This window comes from Cardiocondyla obscurior, linkage group LG07 (genome assembly GCF_019399895.1).
Source record: "Cardiocondyla obscurior isolate alpha-2009 linkage group LG07, Cobs3.1, whole genome shotgun sequence".
In the NCBI taxonomy this organism is placed as follows: domain Eukaryota; kingdom Metazoa; phylum Arthropoda; class Insecta; order Hymenoptera; family Formicidae; genus Cardiocondyla; species Cardiocondyla obscurior.
Window position 1 is genome coordinate 2,471,841 of NC_091870.1, and position 23,299 is coordinate 2,495,139.

Genomic DNA, 23,299 nt, shown 5'->3' on the forward strand with positions numbered 1-23,299 from the left:
ATACCCGTAAAAAGATTCTTACGGGATCATTCGAGGAGAGGGATATTATCTCGTTTGGGGAAGCGCGACATAATGTAGCACCGCCGAACTTGTTTTATCACACTCGATATCCTTAATGAGATAACGTAGGGTGTCTATGCGAACGCCGTGCGCGAAGCCGTAGTTTCCGCGAGAACACGGGGAAATATACCGGTGGCCAAGATTATCGTATTAATTATCTATGTACGAAGTCAGCGCGACTCGCTTTACGCAGTGCTGTTAAATCTTGGGTTTCGCTAATCGCACGGGGTATTATCAATATCTTCGCCGCGGCGGGCAGCTCGCACGAGAGAGGACGAAGGGACTGACGGAGTGATATCTCGAGGAATTAGGGAGTCCCTCTCGGCTCATTTACGGTCCAGAACCCTTCGAGGCTGCACGCGTTAGTCACGCACGACGGAGTTCTCTTTAAGGTTCGCGGGCGAACGTTGTTTCTACGTACCCGGGCGAGTCCCAGCGCTCCCGGTCAGGGGCTTAATGCGCCTAATGGAACCTCCTGAGTGCCGTTACCAATTTTGCCGCGACTCTCACGATTTAGCGGCGGGCCAACCAACCGGGACATTATCAAAATTTATTGGCCGGTCAGCCGTTCGCAAACAGTCGCTGCCACCGCCGTCGAAATGTTTTATGATCCTCCCCTCCTTTTGTTCGCGAGCACATACTTAATTCGTCCGGCCAGAAAAAACTTTGTTATCGTAAAAGCTAAACTTAGCTCGAAAGATATAATGTTGCGGAGATCCTAAATACGAGCGGAGAACGCGATAAGAAACTTCATTCGCGAACAAGTACTAAAACAAAAAAAGTAATAAAATGTTTCTTTTCAATCAAGTGATTAATTTGAATTTAGTCATCGTGTAGTCATTTCGCTATTTTTTAATCAAAATATGAAAAATGTTTTGAAAGTAGAAAAAATAGATTTTTTTTTTTTTTTAAGAAAATTTACATACAGTTCACGTGCAGTATATTTTACGAACTCGAATTTTTAGAATATATTTTTAGTCGGTACGGATGTACGCGCGATATATTAATTGTAACAAATACCAGCGCATACGTATAACATATCCGCGCGTACTCTTATCGCTGGTGAACAAAATTTTGTTCTCTACTTCTCTTTGCGATTAGTCGAAGTCGCACGTGATAAAATAATTCAGTCGGAATTACATAGAATTCGGCAGAATAGCGGCTCGTCTTGAAAGGTGCAAATACCGCACGATTAATTCTTAGTTAACGGAAACATTTCAAGCTGCTCAGCATTCTTGTATGACAGCAGGTGGTTAAGTGTACCTACCGTCCCTTATCAGTGCTCTAATCGGAACTGTTCGACTTCCTGAAGTTCCACGCCAAGTACCTAATTAGGGACGACCTTCGCCGACGCCTGTACGGCCATTTATCACGCATCTCCTCACTGCTATTACCTTGTGGCGAAATTTGCGAAAGATTTCATCTCAGATAACTACTCGGAGTTTCTGCTATTGTCGTCGGTTCTCGAAATTACACGGTCCGAAAAGAGCAAAGTGATTAAATTTTAACAAATAAACTTTGCCCTGAAAAGAACTGTTCTACCGTTTCCATCCATATTTTATTAAAAATTCATTTACTTTTAAAATATAATTTATATATATATATATATATTTTTTTTTACTACAGTTTATAATTAGTTCTAAAGTGGCTTTCACATTTTCCGTAGATATTATTATATCATATATTTTCAAGCTATTATTAATAAAATAGCATATCTCTCTCTCTCTTTTTTTTTTTTAAATAAAAAAATATTTTCATAATTAAATAGAATTACGATTAAGTTAATTAAAGAGGAAAGTGGAAGGTTTATCTTACTTAAGATGTAAATTAAGACATTGCGTATTTATATTTCGGTCAGGTCGTCTCTAAAAAATTAATGACGGAAAAATTGCCAGAGTTTAATAGTAACGACAGCGGCGGCAACAATAATAATCTTGAACAACTGTGTACGCAATAAACATGACGAAGAAAGACGGAAGTTTCCACCCGGCGTTGAAAATTTCATCTCGCGGAAACTTGCTCACGCGGCAGCGAGACAGAAACTTATTCAACGCGTTGCCTTCCGTAATATTAGAATATATCTCGGGGAAGTAGGATCATCATTAATTATCCGCGCGCAAAGTCAACGTTGGCCAGAGTCGCGCGAGTCAGTAATAAATCCAGGGTACCCCGCTAATCGTGCGATATTGCAGGAACCGTCTGCGAATTCTTCGCCTACGCGTAAGCTTTCACGCACTTTCAGCCCTCGGAATATTTTCCAATATTTGCCGATTATTGCCGTGGAAACGACGAGCATAATAACGGATCGAACGGTAGGGCGGACTTACCGCATCGTTGTGATTCCAGAAAATGTAGGCGGGTGGTTCTGGACTCTGCAGGACGACGCACGTGAGATTAATGGTGCTACCTCGATTGATGAACAACTCCGGCGCGCCCAGAATCTCGGTTTTTGGCTCTGGAAAGTAAAAATGTGACTCTTTTTACACGAGCAATTTTTTGTACCCGATTTACCCTAAGCTGTCGCGTGTATCTGTGCCCGGGTAGGAAGGAGGTAAAGAGGCGGAGGGTCCGAGAGTATCTAGGTGCTAGAGCGTACACATGTAAGGGTGACTTATTATCAGGACTATTTTGCTCGGCGAACGGCTAGTTGCTGCAATAAATTACGGTCGTGCAATTAAATATTACATTACACAGGAGTAAGGGAAAGAAATATTTTGTGTTTTTTTCTCCCTACGTCACCGTACGTCTCTCCATTAGCGCACAAACGAGAGCACGTAACTCTCGCCCGGGATTAAATTCACGGAATCGGAGTGCGGAATTACATCTGCGCTTAGAATCCTTATTTCATGCAAATATCAGACAGTTATCGCGGAGCGCTTCTCAGCGATACGTTATGATTTCTCAGTGCCTCGGCCGGAGCCTGCCTTCTTCGCGGCTCAAAGTGTATCGCGAGATGAAGACGCGCGCGCGCGCGGTTCTCTCGACTTTCTTCCGCATTAAACTTCGGAATCCGAATACGCGGGATCCGTATCGCGCGTCTCATGACTTTATGTGCGCTTTATGTAAATAATGGATATTTGTCACGTCGCGCTTCGGGGCGACAGTTTACCATGCCGGTGCAAAAGACGACTTAGCCTCTCGCGCGCCGGATTAAATCTAAAGATTTAAAGATGAGATTCCGTCACGACCCAGAATTTTACGTTTCTTTCATGTAAATGTCTCTTAGCTCGACGCGTCTTGTTTTTGCGATTCTTCAGCCACGCGTAAGCTTATAAAAAGCACAATGACGCTGGCAGGATAAGAAAACGCCGCTGCCTTTTAACGCAAAATGTCGCAATACTGAATCTTATTATTCATATCACTCCAGAAGATCTAGATACGTGTTTGTAAAACGAAGAGGTAACATTCATTATCGTCAGCGCACTATAAAAGCAACAAAGTTAATACTCTCTATAACTTTTTATCTCGAATATCCCGCGGAAGAGAATATACCCCACCTGCTTTAAACGTCGCGTAAAAGTAAAGAAAAAAATTTTTTTTTTAATAGCTTGTACATTTTGTTGACGTAAACATCTTTGCCGTAGTAATTTTATTTATACGCGTGATTTTTTACCACACGAATTATTCGGTAATTCACGTCATTATTCAATAATTAACAGTTCGAAAATATATGTAACGTGTAAAATTGTACTTTAATATTTTTTAACAGTTAGACTAACATAATTTACAATGTATAAATTTTTACGCTCGAAGAGTAGGCGGTATATTTCTCACTAAATTTCTGCACAAGTTCTTTTTAACCGAATTCAAATTCGGAAATCGAAAACCTATATACGAGATTGCGCCGCCCGCGGCTCAGGACTAACGACTTCTGTCCCCCGGCTAAAGAAATCGATGTATACGACGTAATCATTATGGAAAGTTGAATCAGGGTCTCGCATCTGTCGGGAGAATTATGCAGAATTACACCCGGTGATTCTCTTCCCGGCGGGCAGGAATTATCCCCGGAAGTCTTCTCTATCGGTCGCCCGCCACCCTCTTATATTGTCCTCCGATAATAGTCCCTCATGGAGGGTAAATCGGGCCGTGAGCTGCGCGCCGGGAATTTATTTATAATGCCGAAAAATGTCGAGGACGTTGATACGCCTGGTTATTTATAGTCCACGTTCGGACGAGCGGACGCACAGACGGACGAGCGCGCGCGGGATCCGTTTTGTGTCCTTTTGTGGTGCCGAAGAGTGATGCGGTTGACCCGGCCGGCCTCTGTGCTTGCTTTCGAAAGAGCACTTTGAGGCGCTTCATATATGGAGAGTATCCGGTATCTGTTACCGCGACGGCGGACCTGTTCCCGTTAAGCGTGCGTGTGTGCGCTCGCGCAAACGCGTCTGCATGTGCGCGTGTATTATGAGGGAGAAATAGGAGGAGAGAGGTCAACGATGTCGGTAGATCGATGTGAATATTTTCTGGACGGCCTCCTCCTCGCGGTTCGACCGAAATAACCGGGCGGCGTGCTTTACGGCTTTTGTGCGGGTGATACTCGGACGACGACGGTTAACCCCTTCCGAGTAGTTAAGGGCACCGAGAGACCATACCCTCTGTCTTCGTCCCTTCTTCCGTCCCTCGCTCGCTTTTTCCTTCGCGTTGCGAAGCGTTTCCTTCCGGATTTCTCGCTGAAATCCGGGTTTCGACTTTAAAACCTTCCACCGTTTATTTTTAAGTCTACTGCACTTCGTTATATCTCGACCCTGTGTCATCTACCTTTTCCTCGCGATTTTGTTCCTTTTTATTTTTCCACTTTTAAGGAAGACTAGCTCGCTCGCTGTAACTTAAAGTAGACTCGAAGCCGTAATAATTTAAAATTTTCTTTCATAATTATATACGTATAATTGATAGCGCGTGGACGCTTTAATGTCGGCTAACCGCGAATAAAAGTTGATCTCGTCAGACGACAAACCTTCAAGGCTCCGCTCAAGCTCTTCAACGAAAAGTTTCCGAAACTCTTGATTCGCTCGCGTACTCGTTACGACCTCAACCCCGTTTCAAATAAACGTAAAGGGATTAGTACAACGTCGAATCGAAAACGCCGATTCTTCAATCAATCGCGATCATTATTTTTTTTTTTTTTTTTTCCGGAATAGTTCGATAAAAGCGTTGAGAAATCATCCATATAACGACAAACACTTTGCGCTTTTTAACAGATAAATTTTTTAATACTCGTTCATGCACGTAATCATACATTGTTTATTTTACAATTAATTTTGACATCTGAACAAAATTTATAGAATGAATTGAAATTGATTTCTTTACGAAATAGTTAAATCCAATATTGTCTAATTTCGTATTGAACACGTAGGTTTACATATTTATCCCAAACAGAAAAATATCTTAAAGTTTCGGTACGTGGAAATCTTTTTGGTAATAATATAATACATAGCTTTGCAGAAGAGGGTGGGAAGAAAGAGCAAGAGGTGATGTCCCGCATAACGCTCTCATTTGAAACTTTATTAAAGAAGTTTGTCACGCGATTTTGCGACACGGGTGCTCAGATGAATAAAAGATGTCGATAGACGACGGGAGTAAAATGTAAACTAGGATAAGTTGGACGTCTTCAAGCGTCGTTCAAGAAGTATTCGCGAAGAGCATTGTCTCGAGAAATCGATTTTGTCTTTGCTCCTCGTGCGAGACGCTTTTCGAAATTGGTGTGCTTTAGATCCGAGTTAATGCAATAGCTTTCCATAGTTTTAATGAAAGCTATCATAATAGAAAATTTCGCTTAATTTAAGAGCTGTCAATAATTAGCATTTTAAGATTCTTATGCAAATAATAACAAAAGAGAGCTCGCTCAGAAATCTAAGTAACGTAAAAAAAAAAAAAGAAAGAAAAGTAAAACAAAGAAAAAAAAAAATTAATACTAATATGAGATCTTATTAATAGTTCAGAAATTAGCAAACTCGTGCAAGCCTGATTGCGTTTCTTTTGTTTAAAAGAAACAGCAATTTATAAGTGAAAATGTAAATTCATCCCGATATCTTTTTCACCTTTGAAACAAAACGCGTTCTTTCTCTATTCTTTTCGTTTGAAAAATTTTCGTTCTTAACGGGATACTTAAAGTACGCTAGATCATTTTCAAGAGCGCTTTATCCGTTCTCTCTCGATTTACCCATTACGATCAATCGATCCCGATTCGAGTGTGTTGCCAGTACACGTGTCGGTCGTGCGAGAACTTCGAATTCAGAATACGTATTTGTTGAGCGCATAGAATACACTCGCTCCCAACACTTGACCTAAATAAAGCACAATCGTGAATGCCTGTTCCTTCCTGCTGCGGTTTCAGTAAGGCGCAAACTGCATCCGGTCAGCTCGATCCAGTCGATCCAGTTCAGTTTACATCTCGGTCTTTGGAAAACGCGCGCGCTATACACGCTATACGAATAACAAATGGCAGACTGTCCATTGCACCGATTCAATCCCTGTACTTTTTTTTTTTCTTACGTCGCATTCACTTCGCGGTCACTTCGAAACTGGCAAAGTGAACTTGAAGTAAACGTAACCGAATGTAATTCACGCGTTTATATGCCCTCTCGCAAGCCCTCGTCCTCTCATTCTCTTATTACCCGAGTGGAAATTTATCTAGCTAATCTGATTTCGCAGGTAGTAATTAGATCGCGCAGATTAAATTTATTTCTTAATTAGTGACCAGCTTGGTACTCGTCATAAATTATAAGAAAGTATTTATTATTTTGTGACGGTCTTAAAAGAATTAAGTTGTCATTAATAAAAAAAAGAAATAAAATCTGTCTAGTATCGGTTGTATAATTTTTGTCCGGAGTGTACCGTGTATCTAAATAGATATCTATACTTTTTTTCGCCGCGTACTTTGTTTACTGTTGTTGAGCTGACCATACGCAACGTTCGCTCGACTGCCGATATCGCCGGGCAAGCCGGTTCTCGCCGTCCGCCGCCCGCGCGTCCTCCACCTTGCGAATTTCGAGCGCAAGGTGCCGGCCGATGAAAACACACGCCGTACTAACACTACCGCGACGGTCGACTGCCGAATTCGTCGGGCAAACCGGTTCTTACTATCTGCCACCCGCGCGTCCTCCACCTTGCGAACTTCGAGCGCAAGGTGCTGGCGAGATGTAAACACACGCACGTACTCACACTACCGTGACAGTCGGCGGGTCCATTAAACTCTGCAATCGAGCGTTGCGTAAGATCAACACACAACAGTAGACTAGTACGCGGCGAAAAACGTTTAGATATCTAACTTTTCCATCTCGTTATTAGCTCGTAACAAGACAATTTTCCTAGACCACGAGATGAACCACGAATTGGCTAACTAATTAATAGGTAACGAGGGGAATCAATTTCCGCTCGGATAATTATTATCGAACAAGTTGCCGAACTATTTATTCAAATACTCCAACGTAAAATTATTTCGTTTATCGCTAAATGTTGTAGCTTTGTTAAACGACGGAAAGCTATATTTAGAGAAACCATCTATTTAAAAGAAAGAAAGAAAAAAATAATAAAAAAAAAAAAAAACATTTGAAAGATCGAATAAATCAATTCACGTTGGAAATTCTGATTCGGATCTTATCCTTTGTAAGCGCGATTGAACGGCATCGAGTTTAAAGGGTGCAGTATATTTTCTGTTTTACAAATACGCCGGACGGAGTCGATATTCGCGCTGGTAAAATTGCGTTGAGGCGACTCACGATGGTGCATGTATGTTCACCGAATACAGCGATGTAAATAGACAGCGATTTTAGGCGAAGAAAGGAAACGCGGATCGACTAGAAGGACCGATTACGGTTGACACGGGCGGTTGGAGCGAGTGGAAAGTGTTGTAAGAGATGAAAAGCGTTTCCCGCTGTACGGCGAACTAGCCAGCTTGATCTGGTTTGCGAAATGAATCTTTACGTTCGGTCACGCGCGTAACCGTCTCTTCAGCAAGCTTCTTTCTCGCGGCGTCCTCCATTTCGTTTACCCTCTTTCTTTCAATCTCCCGCGAAGAAAGTACATCCCGCGGGAAAGAGACGCGCAGCTCCGCGGCTCGCTCGACTTTGATTACATTCTTGTATCCACGTCAGAGGCACGGCGGGAAGAAATCAATTAACGACGAAACTAAGCCTCGCGGAATTGAACAAGACCCCGGAAGATATTAACGATTACGTCGTTAGTTTAATATTACGCCGAGTGGAGCATATACGTTTTATGCGCTCGCACGACCCGTGATAATTTTCGTCAAATATCGTAGATTAGTACCGGAGACGGCGTAATATACCGAACTTACGGGCAAGGTAGCTGGTAAAAACAAAGAGTCGCATTACGAATTATATGATACGCGGCCCCGGCTGTGTTTGTCGAAAGTGGGTCGCCCGAGTACATCCCACCGGGAGTAAATTGATTCTACGCTCGGGGAAGGAATACGGTAAATGCAAATCGTCGCGTTCTTCTTTCGCCGGATAGGAGACCGCCCCCCGACTAGACCGGGTCGGACTTTTGATAGCTCGAATGTCGTTCCCTCCCTTCGCGCCGCCGTCGCGCGTCCGTCGAAATCGTGTTACACCTTCGTCGAATACCATCGTCGTGAAACGGCGCCCGGGGTCGCCGGGCGTCTTCTCTCGTTCTCACACGCTACCGCGACGGAATGCAAACTGGTTATTTCTTGGCCGCCCTCGTTCGAGGTCGAATTGGTAGATAGAGACACGGCGACCGTTTACAGCGGGAGTAAGCAAAGTGTAGAAGACTCATGAATACAGATCTAGATACCAATTTTCTTTGTACTTTTTTTTTTTTTTTTTTTCAAAATAAACGTAGAAAGAAAGTGGACGATATATCGGAAAAGGGATTTACGTACGGCGTGATTTTGTTTCAATTTCATTTCTAGCCCCCTACTGATTTTTAATACTTTTACGATTTTAATTTAAATAAAAATTTTAAACACGCGTAATTTTATTCGGCGTTGCGAAACGCTCTACGCTTCGCGCGTTTCTAAATAAAGATGAGAATTTTCATATCCCGATCATTTGCATGATCGCAATTGGTCTACGATGTGAAAAACGAGCGATGATTCTTCGGGCGAACTTCCGCTAAAAACGTTCGCCGAATTGGACGGCCATGAGTTTGAACGGATTTGACGCTTTTTTCTCGTAAGCCATTTGGACCCGAGATCGGGTCCCCCTAGACGGAAGAATATCATCGATAAAAGCAGGTTTTCCCTGGCATCGCTCCTCGTCCGAATGGAATATAAACGGGGGACCGGTTTTCCCCTACATCCCTGTTTGCGTTCGCGTAACGTGATCGAAGAGGCGGCCAAGCAACTTCCGCAAGCTCTCTCCACGACCGTCGAGTAACTTTACTCGTTCGGTCCTACCATTTGCATTGGTTACTTTTTTATTAACCATTAAGAGCAATGGCTCGTGCAATACCTCTTTCTTTTTCTCTTTTCCCTTCTTCTTTTTTTTTCTTTTTTAGATAAACTGTAATGTTAGTCGTCATGTAGAACACCCACCCTATTAGTAATTGCAATTTCGTAATTAATAAAATCTTGCATAAAAATTCAAGAAAAAAGAAAAAAAAACATGTTCTGCTTTAGTCACAAAAGTTTTACATAATATCCAAAGTGTTAGAATTAAAGGATAATTCAACTCAAAACACGTAATAATGAAATCTAGGGCTGCTGACGGGTTTGAATAGGTTAATTAATCTGCTCGACTCGTAACGTCACGCATTCATAATTAGATGTCAATACTGACGGCTATTATTGGCGGTGATATGGTTTTGCGCGTATTACCGCGCAGGTTCTATTGATCCCTTTTTCACGAGTGCCGTGGATCCCATAATCACGAGTATTTCCGCGATACATATGTACCGCGATCTCGTCGAAAAGCTCGAAATTAGTTTTACCGTCGCAATTACCGTCGCCGTGCGGCGGAATTTGATTACGCGCAAACATCGATTCGGGGCGGCCGGAACGAGCGATTGCGATTTTATTATCGTGTACATCGCGGTTGTATTCGGCGGTCTGTGCGGCATAAATCGAAAAAGCCGTTCTTGTCGCGTCTCTATTACCGACGTTACAGTCGGCGGTGCGACGCTGGTCGAGGGAGGCATTCTAAAAAAGCATACATCTCGAAAATGGTGATAGCACGTCGATCGCGAATGGCCAATAACGGCACATTACCGATCATTTGAAAACTATTAAACGAGAAATAACCTACGGTAATCATGTCGCAGTCCACTCACAGAGATATATATTCAAACATTAAATTAATGCCGCCGTTGTATTTTTGTATTGTACATTTTTATGATATATGACAATACATTTTTTTTTCTTTTTTTTTTTCCTATTTTTTTTTTACTGGATGATAAATTTGATAGGCGATACATTTTCTCTATGTCTTGTCCAATTTTGTTTTATATCTAAATATCGCTTGACAACGGCGACATGAAATTTTCTGGCTGAGTACTCGCGAAATAGCTTTATGCAACGTGTACTTTCGCGGCGTTTTCCGCCGACGACGGCATTATTTAATGGTATTAATGGCATTGTTTGATGACGAACCTCTCAAGTACGCCTCGTGGAAAACTTAGATAGTGCTTTAATCGTCTTTACTGTCACTCAAAGATGCAACTGTTAAGAGTCGCAGCTGCGAGCTGTATAAGAGGTGAATATATGGTGACACAGTAAATAGACCCGTTTCCAAAGTTCGCGATACTTTCTCTCTCCATCTCTCGCTCTCTCTGTCTCACTCTCTTTTTCTCTCTCTCTCTCTCTCTCTCTCTCTCTCTCTTCCCTTTTCCATCATGAGAATACTTTTTTTTTTATCAGCGACGGTTTGCGAAGATATTTCTCTTTCTCTCATCTAAGTTTTTATTACTTTCGTCGAATGGAAGTTTATTATGTTTGCTTCGTTTTTAATGTCGAATATCATCATTCGAGACGTAATTTCAAATGGACAGTCGGATTTTTCTATTATGATTTTGCGATAAAGACTCATATTTTATTTTAAATAATAGTAATTCTAAATAAACGTTCTCCAGACTGCAGATTACATAACAAGTGAAAAAACCAAATATATATCAGACGTAATCTAGTATTTTTTATTCTAATTTTAAGTATAAAGTTGTAATAAGATTTTGCACATTAAAACATATAAGATAGGCAGGGAAAATAAAATATTCTGCGTAATAAAAAATATTCTGAATACTCTGCAAGAGTACAATGGGAAAAGATCGAAATAAAGGACCAACCTTGTGTAAAGAAATCTACTTTCTCAGTTACTAAGCGCTGATTTATGTAATTATTTATTCTGCTTGTGATTGTTCTTCCGTGCTTATAGAAGTTTCATTTTCCGTGCTTGAAGTTGAAGTAGCCAATTATTATCAGATTAATGAAGAACTCAGGAGAGAACTGACTTTTCACATCGCTGACGAGTTGAATTCTGCAAATCCAAAAAAAAAAAAAAAAGAAAAAAAACCGAACAATGTAGCAGAAAAATATAATGTTCCAAAGAAAGATAGGTAAAACGGAGTAACAGGTTTTTTTAAAAAGATTGTCTGAATCATCCTGAAGGCAGAAAAATTAATTAAGAGATACGTTTTTACGGATTAATATTTTATTAAAATCATATTAATTGCGAAAAATTATTTGTACTTTGTACAGCTTGGGCGCGGGATTTAATTCAAAGTCTATACGTACACGTGCAACGTAATAGCGTACTTTTCAAATCGCTATATAAAATAATACCAGAAATAGAACTTATTTATTCTTCAAGCTCTTCGAACTTTTTTCTCTAAAAAGTATTTTGTCTGCGCGTTCTGTAGTTTGTGACAGAAATTGATTTCCGTTGTTCGCCAATGAAGCGAACCGCGTCTGAACATCTCGTTCATTTCTTCGTTCTCGCCGTCTTCCTTGTTTCCGCGAGTGACAGTTTTCCGCCTGGCCGCGCGTCATTTTCAGCGCGGCGTCGCCGTCGCCGTCGCCGAGGCGTAGGAGGGTGTCGAGACGTTTCGCGAAGCACGAACGGCAATGATGAAACGAAATTATATGGTCTCGCCAATACCGCCGGCGAGCGGTTGTACATTGTGCCTTAACTTCTGCTTTATAATGCATAACTCCGACTGCGAAAAAGTCAAAGACCACAGAAAAAGCTGTATAAAATCTTCGTAAAACTGTACAGCCCGAGTAACATCCACCGCAAGCTTAACGTTTGTCGTTTCGAGGTAAAAGCACGGCCATACCTTTTCCATCTCGTTCTGCGCTCACCTCGCTTTAGCCCGCGCCACAGAAGAGTCTCTAACACGTTCTCCTTTCTGAAAGGCGGCGCGACCTAAACTTTCCCACGCGAGCTCGAGAGCTTTTCTTAGAACAGTGATACCTTCTGTTCAGGGTTAACCACCGAGGACACTCCGCGAGCCACTTAACGCGAAAAGTCCTTTAAGACTCGGCGACACGTATGCAAATGGTCTTCTCGACACCGAAAATTATCACGGTCAACAAACTCTAATGAAAGAGTTCGCAAGGGGCTGCGACGTCGACGTGAGAGAACGCGTAATCAGCTTTGTGTGTTAACCGTTTTTTGTCCCGCGATGTATTACGTTATGCATTTATATATATTTATAACAGTTATATTCTTCTCCGGCGGCGACAAAAACAGAGTCGCAAATATTTTCGCAATACTCCTTACGTTTAACACGGTAATATACTCTGCAAATATACGAAATTATATTATGCATTCGTGTCCATTGCCCCAATGCTTCACGTAAATGCGTTTCCTACTTGTCTAGTCACAAAGGGGACTGTTTACGGCTGATACACAGTGTATGTTGGCGCATGCAGAATGCAATGGTTATATTGCGGGAAATTGGAATCTGGTCAAGCTGCTTTTATCGAGTAAGGAGATTGTGCGCCACCGCGTGTGTACGCGCCACGTAAGCACGATCGCATTCTCGCAAGATTGCTTATGTGTCGTATAATCGTTATGGTGCCCCGCGGCTTGTATCGCTTTTGCGACGTACAAAAAGAAGTTGCACTTTTCATTTGCGAACAATCGAATTTTTCCCTTCTAAAAGAATAATGCGCAAAGAAGCAGAAGTAAAGTAGATACGCATACGTACATGAGAAAATAATTTATCGTCGAAGGCCGGTGCTCTTTCTTCTCTCTTAGAATATTTTTCTCTATCGAAACGACAATGCAATTCTTTTTTCTTTTTCTCAGGTTATTTTTTGCTTTTCAATAATATTCAGAAAATTTTGCAATGGCGTGTGCGCGTAGAGACGAGAGGTGGAAATAAAAATCGTAGATTATATCTTTTTCCCCGTTCTATGTAAAACAGCACGGTGAGAGACCCTCTTAACCGTGACGACGTATGTGCGGAGGTTGCATCTTACTCAAAATCCCGGGGGGAACTGCCGCGCGGATGCATATGCGATGGGAAAGCGAAAGCCCGGCGGCCTCTTACGATTCCTCTATCCGGTGTATCGGAGATATGATTTTTGTTGCGCGAGGATAAGCTCGACTTACGTCGTCGGATAGAAAAAATTTTTTTTTAACAAACAACTATTAGGTTATTAAAAAATATGTACCTTTTAATTCCGGCATGGCATAAAAATATGCGATATTAAAAAATTTTTTTTATTGATTGATTTGATTTGAAGTCGACTAGCTTAAAAAAATCTTTATAACGCGCGCGACAATATTGTCGAAAAATTAATTAAGAAGCTGGAATATTCCGTGAGGAGCTTTTGAATAGACACTGATGAAATCTTAAACTGCTATTCAAAATTTAAAAATTAACTCTGACGTACACTCGTCCAGTCACAAAGTACTTAAAAAATTCTTTAAAAACGTGAAAGCGCATTTTTGATTAACATATAAAGATTCTGAACTTTAAAGGACCAACAAGCCTTAATGCGGCGTTTCGTGATATTCAGCTATTTTCTTGCGAGCTCGCGTTTCTTTGCGATGTACAGGGTAAAGGCAGATATTGCGTTTGCAACGACGGCGGCGGCTAGAGTACGTGACTTCCTCTTTTCTCGATCTCTTCCCTCGGCCGACGAGGACGTACGTTAAAGTCACGTACACTAGTCGCTGTCGCCGCAGTAGACGCCATATCTGCCTTTCAGTGCACATTCACTAACGATACTCAGTGTATACAAGCACACGACGCTGCTTGCTTGTCACTTCGGTTAGAATGGATGACACTCGGCCGAGACTATAATTTATGGTGCGCTCGCGAAAAGAAGGAGTGATACACTTCTTACGGTTGAAGCTCGGGCGAAATAAAAGTCGTGACACGGCCCCGCAGCGCTTCGTCTTTTCGGTAAAAAAAACAAAACCGGCAGATTTTTGCGATACGTGACGACGAAGAGCCCGGAGAATTTCCCGGCGGGCATTTACCCAAACGCATATGTAATCGTAAAATTACGATCGCACGAGCGAGCGCGAGTTTTTGCTAATCTTTCACCAAGAAGAACAGTATGATAAATTGACTTCTTCGCATCCAACGCTGTTATTTCGTTGTCGCGATTTTTTTTTAATATTTTTATTTTTGAAATCTCCTGATTACGCACTGATAAAATGCATATCGTGTAAAATTGTAATTTACGACGTAGCTTGTTGTGGAAATAAATTTTAAATTGGTCTAAGAGGGGGAAAAAAAAAAGATTGAGGTAATTGAAAATAAACTTCAAAAATTAAAGTTGCAAATCTTTCTCTTACACAAGCTCGGTGTAGCGTGCCTTTTCAATAGGATCTTTGTACGTGAATTAATAAACGCTCTTGCATAGTAATACACGACACGCCGCAGAGAGGAAAAAGGTACGTCTTATGCCTAGAATTCGAGTATCGTGACCGTACGGGAAAGTGTGTCAAAGATAAAAATGGTTCGCCACGTTCGCGGCCCCGTCTGGGTCAAGACAGAATTCTTTGAGCAGTAGGACATGTATGGTAACGTAGCCGTCACGAAAGCCCCAGAGGACTTCCAGTGCACCGGTCTATGTTGCATATGTAATTGCAGCGACGTTCTGGAAAACTGCAGCTTCACGAAATTGCGACAAGTGTGAAAAATTATGTTTATAGAAAAACAAACTTAAAATACTTATATTTCGGGAAGAGATAACAATTTCATAGCAACCTTTATACTTTATCGTGGCATTCTTAAAAAATGTTGAAAAAGTATTATTCGCGTTTGAAAAAAAAGTATACATTAAAACAAAAAAAAAATTGTTTTTTTTGTTTTAAATTAATAATTATATTAGTCAAATTTTGATGTAAAGAATAACGAAATTTCAAGACGATTTTCGTTCGTTATCGAAGACACATGATCCAGGAAGTTGGAATGCAAGCCGGAAGCCTTTCTCGCGACGCAGGAAATTCCGGGATTTTTGTCATCCCGTTTCTTGAAAGAGCGCGCGACGCAAACTTTGATCTCGCGAGCTTCACTTAAGGGAAGAAGCTTCCCTTTCGGAGCTGTTCCCCGAGCTAACAACTAATGGCACTCGTGTGTCACTTAAAGTGCCGACCTTTAAACCGCGATGACATGTATGGAGATGTTCCTACAGCGATAGGGTCTCGAAAGGGTGGTTACGCGGCCGCGTATCTAACGCTGACGATGCGTATTAGAAAGTTGGCTGTTGTTTTATTCATTCTTTCGATCTTTTTCTGTTGCCGGCTCGGAGGGCGAGCAGTCGAAGAAATACGACGTGAGGCGCGATATAAATTTTGTTCATTAAAATTTTCCACGGGAATTTATCCCCCTGCTTCTCGTCTCGTGTGGGCGAATCACCGTTGCGAATATAGTGCGTCGGACTAACAAATGGGTTAAGTAATTCCAGGACGCCGTGTGTCCCTTAAGTTCTCGCGTAAATCACTCGAGCGTTACCACCGGCGGAAACCGTTAAAGCTACTTTTATAGCCGGCGATACCAAAACGCGTCCGCGACGTCGTACTATTTACCGGTATACGTGGACCAAAATTATTTTCATTTATAAATCGTATATATATATATATATATATATATATATATATATATATATGTATATACGCTAGAGCGCAAATATCGATTTTTTTTTTACGCGAAAGCAGCCGACCGCGTGCCAGAGCAGTTTCTTATAACGGTCGAGTATTCCCAATCTTTATACGTGGAAACTATTCGCATCTTTATTGACAATATTGCCGTTAGTAAGTGGTAATATCGTACGTATTGTGGCAAAAGAAACCGTAAAAAAAAAGAAAAAAAAAAAGAAAACGAACGACTCTTCTTTAACGATGTGCACAGTAAGCATTTTTCTCGCATGCGTCGGAAAATCTTACCGCAGTGTAAGATACGATAAATGCGAATGTGCAAGTGCTACGGACATTTGCGGTCGCAATTATAGCTTTTACTAGCCGATCATTCGGTCTGGAAGAAAATACGGGAAGACGTCGCGTATTACTGTTGTTGAATAGTACGCCAATTTCGTTCGCGAAGCTCGCACAAATAGACATGAAAAATACTATACTTTATTTTACCAAAAAAAGAAAAAAATAGTATACATGCTGCTTACATTTGGAACTCTGTAAATTTTTTATATAAATATTTCGCGTCAGTTTACACATATCTCGCGAGAGAAAATATATTATTACATTATGCAGAGATATTCTTTTGTCGATATAGTATATCGCACTCACGTGATGCTCGTCAATCTTTCTTTTGCGCGATAAAACATACAATTTAGATATTTATTGTGTTCCGTTTGTATCCAGATATCACCAATCGAGCCAGTCGTTCCGTTAATAACGCGAAGATGACGAGAAAAGTCCCTCGTATTAAGTTATTACGCGTAATTGACAGCGAGGGGGAAGGTTAATTTTGGGAGCTAAATCGAGAGGTGGAAACGGAATATTCCTAAGCGGAAGAGTTTTAATGTCAACCTATAACTCGATTACTCTTTCGAAAAATACTCGATGACGTAGACAAGTTGAATTCCATTCATTCGTATCGCGAACTACGAGGATAGACTAAATCGGGGTTACAATTAAGGCTTTATATTATTTCACCGATATTTTTATTTAACCTCATACCGCAAAGCTACAAATACCGCCTCGTGTTTGCGTATGGAAATAGCGTGACATATTTATTACGTCGACGACAAATTAACGACGGGTTTTTTATATTCGCGAGGAGGTACGCTTATCAATTCTAAGTGAGAGTGACGCTATCGTCGTACAATAAGAGGCTCGAATGAGAAGGCTGCGCGGCGAAAGATACGTATTTCTCGCGGGAATTTCCGGTAGGAAAAGGATTTTTACAAGGATGCTAAATCCGCGGCTCGATTTTTCATCCGCGAGAATGTATGTTTACAAACTCCTCCAATTGTGTGGGAGTAACAGTTGCAGGTCTATTGAGAACAGTCTCTATTTGAGAACGTCGAACGGCGGAAAATATCTCTTGAAGGAAGGAAAAGCTGGTTGTCGCGTTTTCCTCGAAGGAGCCGGCAAGTGGAAATCACAAATGACTGATAAAGCTCAGGCGGGCTCTCTTCAGCTTCGCTGCTTCTTCGTCGTCTTGGGCTTCGTCTCTTTATCCCGCGAGTTTGTAAAGGCTTTCTCCCTTATCAGCGAAGCGACTCATCTTCTAGTCGTTAGGCATTCTTCTCGCGCTCTGAAACCGTACTTTCCTTCAACGGCTCGCAGTCTCAGGCCTCGTTACGACTCACTCATTTTCCGCGAATAAACGTGCACTCGCGTGTATGGCGTTAAACGGAAAGGTAAAAAAAAAAAAGAGAGAAAGAGAGAGAGAAGAGAAAAAAAATATTACCGTGGCGACTGTGTAATAATTTTGACAATGCAACGATAACGATAAAAATTTTTGGAAGTAAAAAAAAAAAAAAGAAATTAACCGAAAGGTATTTTAATGCTTATATATGTATAACGGAAGTCAATCAATATAAAAAAAAGGCGAAATTTGAATGTTCTATAATTATTAACGAAGTTATAATTTATATTAAAGTAATTATACATTCAATATTTAAGCATATATGCGTCTATAAATTTTGATTCGGGTCAAAGTGTCACGTTAATTTTAAACCCAGATGTCGTGCCGCTGATTAAGCGTACTTTTCAGAAATCCCTCGTATCTTACTCGGCTCCAATTAGGGCGGTATCGCTTTTGCGTACTTCGAAAGCCGGCGATAATTGGTCCCCGAAAGTTCTGTTCTGACTGTGAAAGACGTCGCCATCCGGTTCCTTGTACCCGGTTCTATCCGCGGGAGGACCGTCGTCTTTCCTCCGGCTACCATCCTCTTCAACTCGAAACTTTCCGCCGAGACAACTCGAGTAGCGAGGGTCATATTTTATGCGAACTTGTGCTCACGGCTTTATAAGCGAACAATAACGCGCGGCGCGCGTCCGAAACAGCTCGAAGTAGCGCGAGAACAAGAAGAGACGGGCCTCAACGAGCTGCAATTGAACTTCTAACCCCTTTTTGGCGGGAAGCTAGCTTGATTTTCATGATTAATAAACCTGTTGTTAATCATCTACGTCTCCCCCCTCCTTCCTTGGCCCACCTTCCACTTTGTTCTCGGGCTGCGTCGAGCGTGACCTGCTACCGGGTACTACTAACCCTCGGCTGTGATCTTTTTCTGCCTTCCTGCTCACACGATCCGGCTTCTCCCCCTTCACGTGCGATGAACTTCGCCGGAATTGCCGTGCTCACCGAGCCGGATGCATCGCGCGCGCCTTCGTATAATTGGGTGCATTAGGTGCGCCAGAGGTCACGGTGGCGTCACGCATCTGCTAGCAACTATCGCAATCCCTCACCCACTTCGCCGACCCTCGTAAAGAGAGAGAGAGGTCCCTCCGTTTTTCCGCCAGATCGGACATCCCGCGCGGGCGGTATCGCGCGAACCGTGACCGCGATCCACTTCTCCTCCTCGTGCCGCTTGATTGATGATGCAAGCTTTTACGAGCTTAATCCTCTGTAACTCCCGCTACTGTCGGAGTGACTTTGCGGGGGGTTCTCCGTTTCGGTCAAGACGAATCGTCAGTCAATGACGTCACGTTGAATCTTACAGTACTTTTAGCCTCGACGCATTTCTTCGAGTCGCGCGCTGCACGCTGATGTCCCGGCGCTTCTTAAGAGATGTTAAATTTATTTTTGAGGGAGGGAAAAAAAAAAAAAAACTTAAATCGTTAAAAAACTATAAGCGACGTATTTTCTTTCACACTTTCTTCGCAAACTTGAACATTTAATTGAACAGAAAGTAATTTTTACACCCCAGGTATGAGCAATCCTACGTTACACTGTTGGTGTTGCATTTTCTACGGACGTTTTCGCGAAAGTTTTATGACGCTCGCGTAAACTTTATGTTAATACCGCCGTCTTAGTAGCAACGTAGCGACAAGTTATTATAAGTAGCGTAGTTTGAACTTTGTTCGCGCGCGGAACTTCGATGGATCGTCAGCGGCAGAATTACGAGAATGGGGCGCACGTCCTAGGAAGACGTGCATAACGCAGACCTATATCTAATGTAACAAACAAACTTCCATACTCGAAGCGATAACGTTCCCGATCAAATTGCTGAAAACTTTATTCGTTGATTGGAAAACCAATAGTGATATCCGCCCGTAATGATTCTTTAAAATAGAAAAGAGTGAAGGAAAAAAAAGTTAAGAGAGAGGTGGAACGAATCTCGTTTAAACTATTCATTATTTTATTTAAACACCGGGTTGTTTTTGTTGCTATCGCTGTTAAATAATGTGTAGCTCGATGAAGTTTTAAAGATTCCTTATAAACGAGCTTTGTTTAACGTTTCTCGCTGGCCGACGTAACGGAGCTGCCGGATATTTCATTAATTTCAATAAAACAATCGTTCATCGGGTCAAATCGTCGAGATCTTGGCAAATCAAATTTCGTGCAGATCCAATTTGGCCGAGTCGAACTTTCCATGAGTCAGCGGAACTTCTATCACCTTTCCCTGCGGGTACAAATCGAAGGTCGGTTTTAGCTGCATTGTACGCTGCCTTCGAGATCGACGGCTGGCGATACCGCGTTTTTCTTTAACATAAGCTCGCGTCAAAGAAAGTGGGTTCGACAGAATCAGATATCCCTCTCGCTGTTATAATACGACTCTCCCCTTGTGATACGTCATCCGGCTCCTAAACCGCACGGATCACCGTTAATGTTTCGCCGCGGGTATTGTGTCGAGGCTAATATTTCAGGATATATCTCGCACGACGTAGAAAGCATCCTTAAAAAGTGCTTGCGGGCTTTATGTATTAGCCGTGAATAATACTTAAACACCGAGAAAGGTGACGTTTAATGCTTATCATTAAAATCGACATTGCGAAAGTAATTCTATCTCGCGATTCTCATAAAACAAGTCTTTATAACATTTTAGCTGTATAAAAGCATATGTATAAATTTATATTTATATTATTTCTTTTATTTTTTTTTAAATTTAAAAAGCAATTTTAATTAGAAGTTTTCGTTATTCACACATACCGAAAAGTGAATATTTTTATTAAATTATACCAACATGGCGATGTAAAAAAGAGATGTTTAGTTAAATAATTGTATATGTGTATATACAATTACACGTGCACGAGCACTTTTTTGCTTAAAATAATTATTCGCTCAAAAGTCTAATAATTATATAGTGTTAGTTACGTAGAAAAACCGCGATGCGAAATGTGTTACCAAGATTGTACCACAAGTAATCAACGTAATATGGGAATGTTTTGAATTTTACTCTGCTAGCGTACGAACAAACATCTCGTGACGTGCGCGCACAAAGATTTTTGTACGCGGGAAGCATGTGCACGTATTTCTACATCTTCTTCCTTCGGGGATATACATTTTCCGCAGTATATTTTTGACATCATTGCATCGTGAGATGCATCCGGCGATTATTCTACAATATTTCACGCGCGATTGTTATTTAATTCTACAAATAAGGAAATCAATTATAAAGCGAGAAATTGTAAAATTAACTACGTATCAAAATTAATGCCTTTATTTAGACTTCCAAATAAGAATTCAATAGCGGAAAATTATAAAGAAAAATTTTTACCACTTTATAAAAAAGAAATGATTATACGCGAGCAATTATATAAAAATATACACACACAGGAAGCTCCGCATAAAAAGTTAAATACATCAACGGCATAAAAAATAAATAAAATAAAAAGGTCGGAGTTTCAATTTCAATCAATCCAATCGTCCATATCGATATGGAACCCGAGCGAACAAAGTCGAAACAAATTTTTCGAAAATCCGAACTTCCCTTTTTCCTCCGATTCTTCTGGCTGAAATAAACTTCGTCCCGGAGGAAATCGTAATATTCGGTTTGTACGTCTGAAGGCGCGTAGTGGATTCCATTCGCCGAGGTTTGCGCTATCACGTTGTCGTCCTATCTTCGTGAAAGCGACATTCTCGCACTGCGTTAACGCAAGGAAAACGAGGAGCGAGCGCGTGTCAAATGGTAAAACAGCAGATGTTCTCTCTCGAGACCGCGAGGTAACTCGAAGAAGAAGCGAAAGAGAAATAGAGATAGAGAGAGAGCGAGAGAGAGAGAGAGAGAGAGAGTGAGTAAACCAGGTACCAGGAAAACTATATTCAACGCAATCACGGGAGTGTCCCGCGCGATTACGTCCACACGAATTTCGTCGGGACAACGCGGCCGTAAAGCTCCGCGCGTCATTCGCGTCGCGCTTATATTTTCCAAACGAGCGTATCCACCACGTGGCCTCATCTCCGTGTTCGTCCAGCGCGATATACAATCAGGGAGGAAACGAGCCGCGCGAAACGAGACGGGGGATGATGCAGGAAAGTAGTCGAGGTCGGAATACGAAACGCGCGTAAACGTCGTCGAAACAACGGCGGTATTCAAAATTTCGGGGACTCCAAGCTGAGTTTCCCGACGTCCTCCTTTCTCGTTTGGTAAGCCAATAATGGAAAATAGCATGTTCTCCAAAAAATACTCGCGAGACACTTCAATTACTGCCGGCAGGGAGAGATATACAACATTTGCGGAAGCGGGAGGTCAAAATTACACAAGACAAATCAAACGTGGTAGACTCGGCGCGCGTCCCGACGTCGGCGCACGTCGGCGATTAGCGGCGCGAATCGTCGCGCGGCGAATTCCACTTTGCGATTCTCGCTGCGACAACTTTAATCTAGCTCCGCGTCCATTTGACGCGATAACGGTAATGTTTCATTCGTCGGTGCTAAAAAAAAAAATCATGCTCCCAACCGTGCCGTCGCGCTGGATTATCGCCCGGGTATAAAAATATTTTCAGACACGCGGCGGGGCCCACGGTCCGACGGCCAACGTAGTTCGGCTCGCCCGTTCATTACACGCGCGAGAAACTTCGTGCGAGCGAGCCATAAAGTTGTCGACCGCGTTTATGTCCCTCGCGGAGAGAGAGATGAGTTGCGTTTCCCTCCTCATTTCCGTCAGCCATCTCGGGGCTACTTCCGATCGACTTGATGCCACTTCCGTCACCGAATGACCGATGTTTCATTTATAATGCTGCACCCGCTCGACGCTCGACGTTATTACCGCGTCGTCAGTAATTAGAAGATAACATCGGCGAACGTTCGATATATTTGACACGACGGCGTTCCGACGCGAGCGGCAATAAACGCTAAATGATTATTAAAAATATCGGAAGGAAGTAAGAAAAAAAAATAATAAAAAAAAAAAAGGGTCGAATATCGACGATCCATTCGTATGCATTTGTTAGCATTTTATACTGTGAAAGGCGATATTTCGCGAAGGGATTTTGCTCAAGTCGGCTATCGTATGCAACTGCCTATCGCAGCAGGTAAATATCAACTGATATTTTCCGATGAGTGAGGAAAAAAAAAAAAGGGGAGGAAAAAAGTACAAATCTCAATACCTTGCCGGCGGGACGAAAGAAAGGGCTATCGCTCTTTAAAAATGCCGTTTAAAGCGTACACCGCGTGTTAAGCCCGCGTTATGAGATACCTCGTAAACTCTTCCCTCATCGCGCGTATTTACGTAAAAATATAAGTATTATTGGATATTTCGTCGTGTTACACGGCACGTTGATTATCCCGCATATTTTTGCAAATTCAATAATCAATAGGCGTAGCCGGGCGCGATCGAAAATCTATAATTAGGAGACGTATGCGAATCTCATCGAGATAAAAACGTACGGAATAAATTGCACGCCGACCGAAAAGTTGGCGATATGTATTTGGCAAAGATTAATTATGCAGAATC

General features: G+C 41.9%; 1 protein-coding gene across 7 annotated transcripts in view; it reads right to left on the reverse strand.

The window, feature by feature from the left end:
• The window catches only part of LOC139104290 (neurotrimin), a 293,896-nt gene that overhangs the window by 18,834 nt on the left and 251,763 nt on the right, over positions 1-23,299 (reverse strand). For all 7 annotated transcript variants that reach the window (XM_070659688.1, XM_070659687.1, XM_070659690.1 and 4 more), the window contains one exon: positions 2,388-2,515. In XM_070659688.1, coding sequence (XP_070515789.1) covers positions 2,388-2,515 — 128 coding nt within the window. The remainder of the gene's footprint in view (positions 1-2,387; positions 2,516-23,299) is intronic.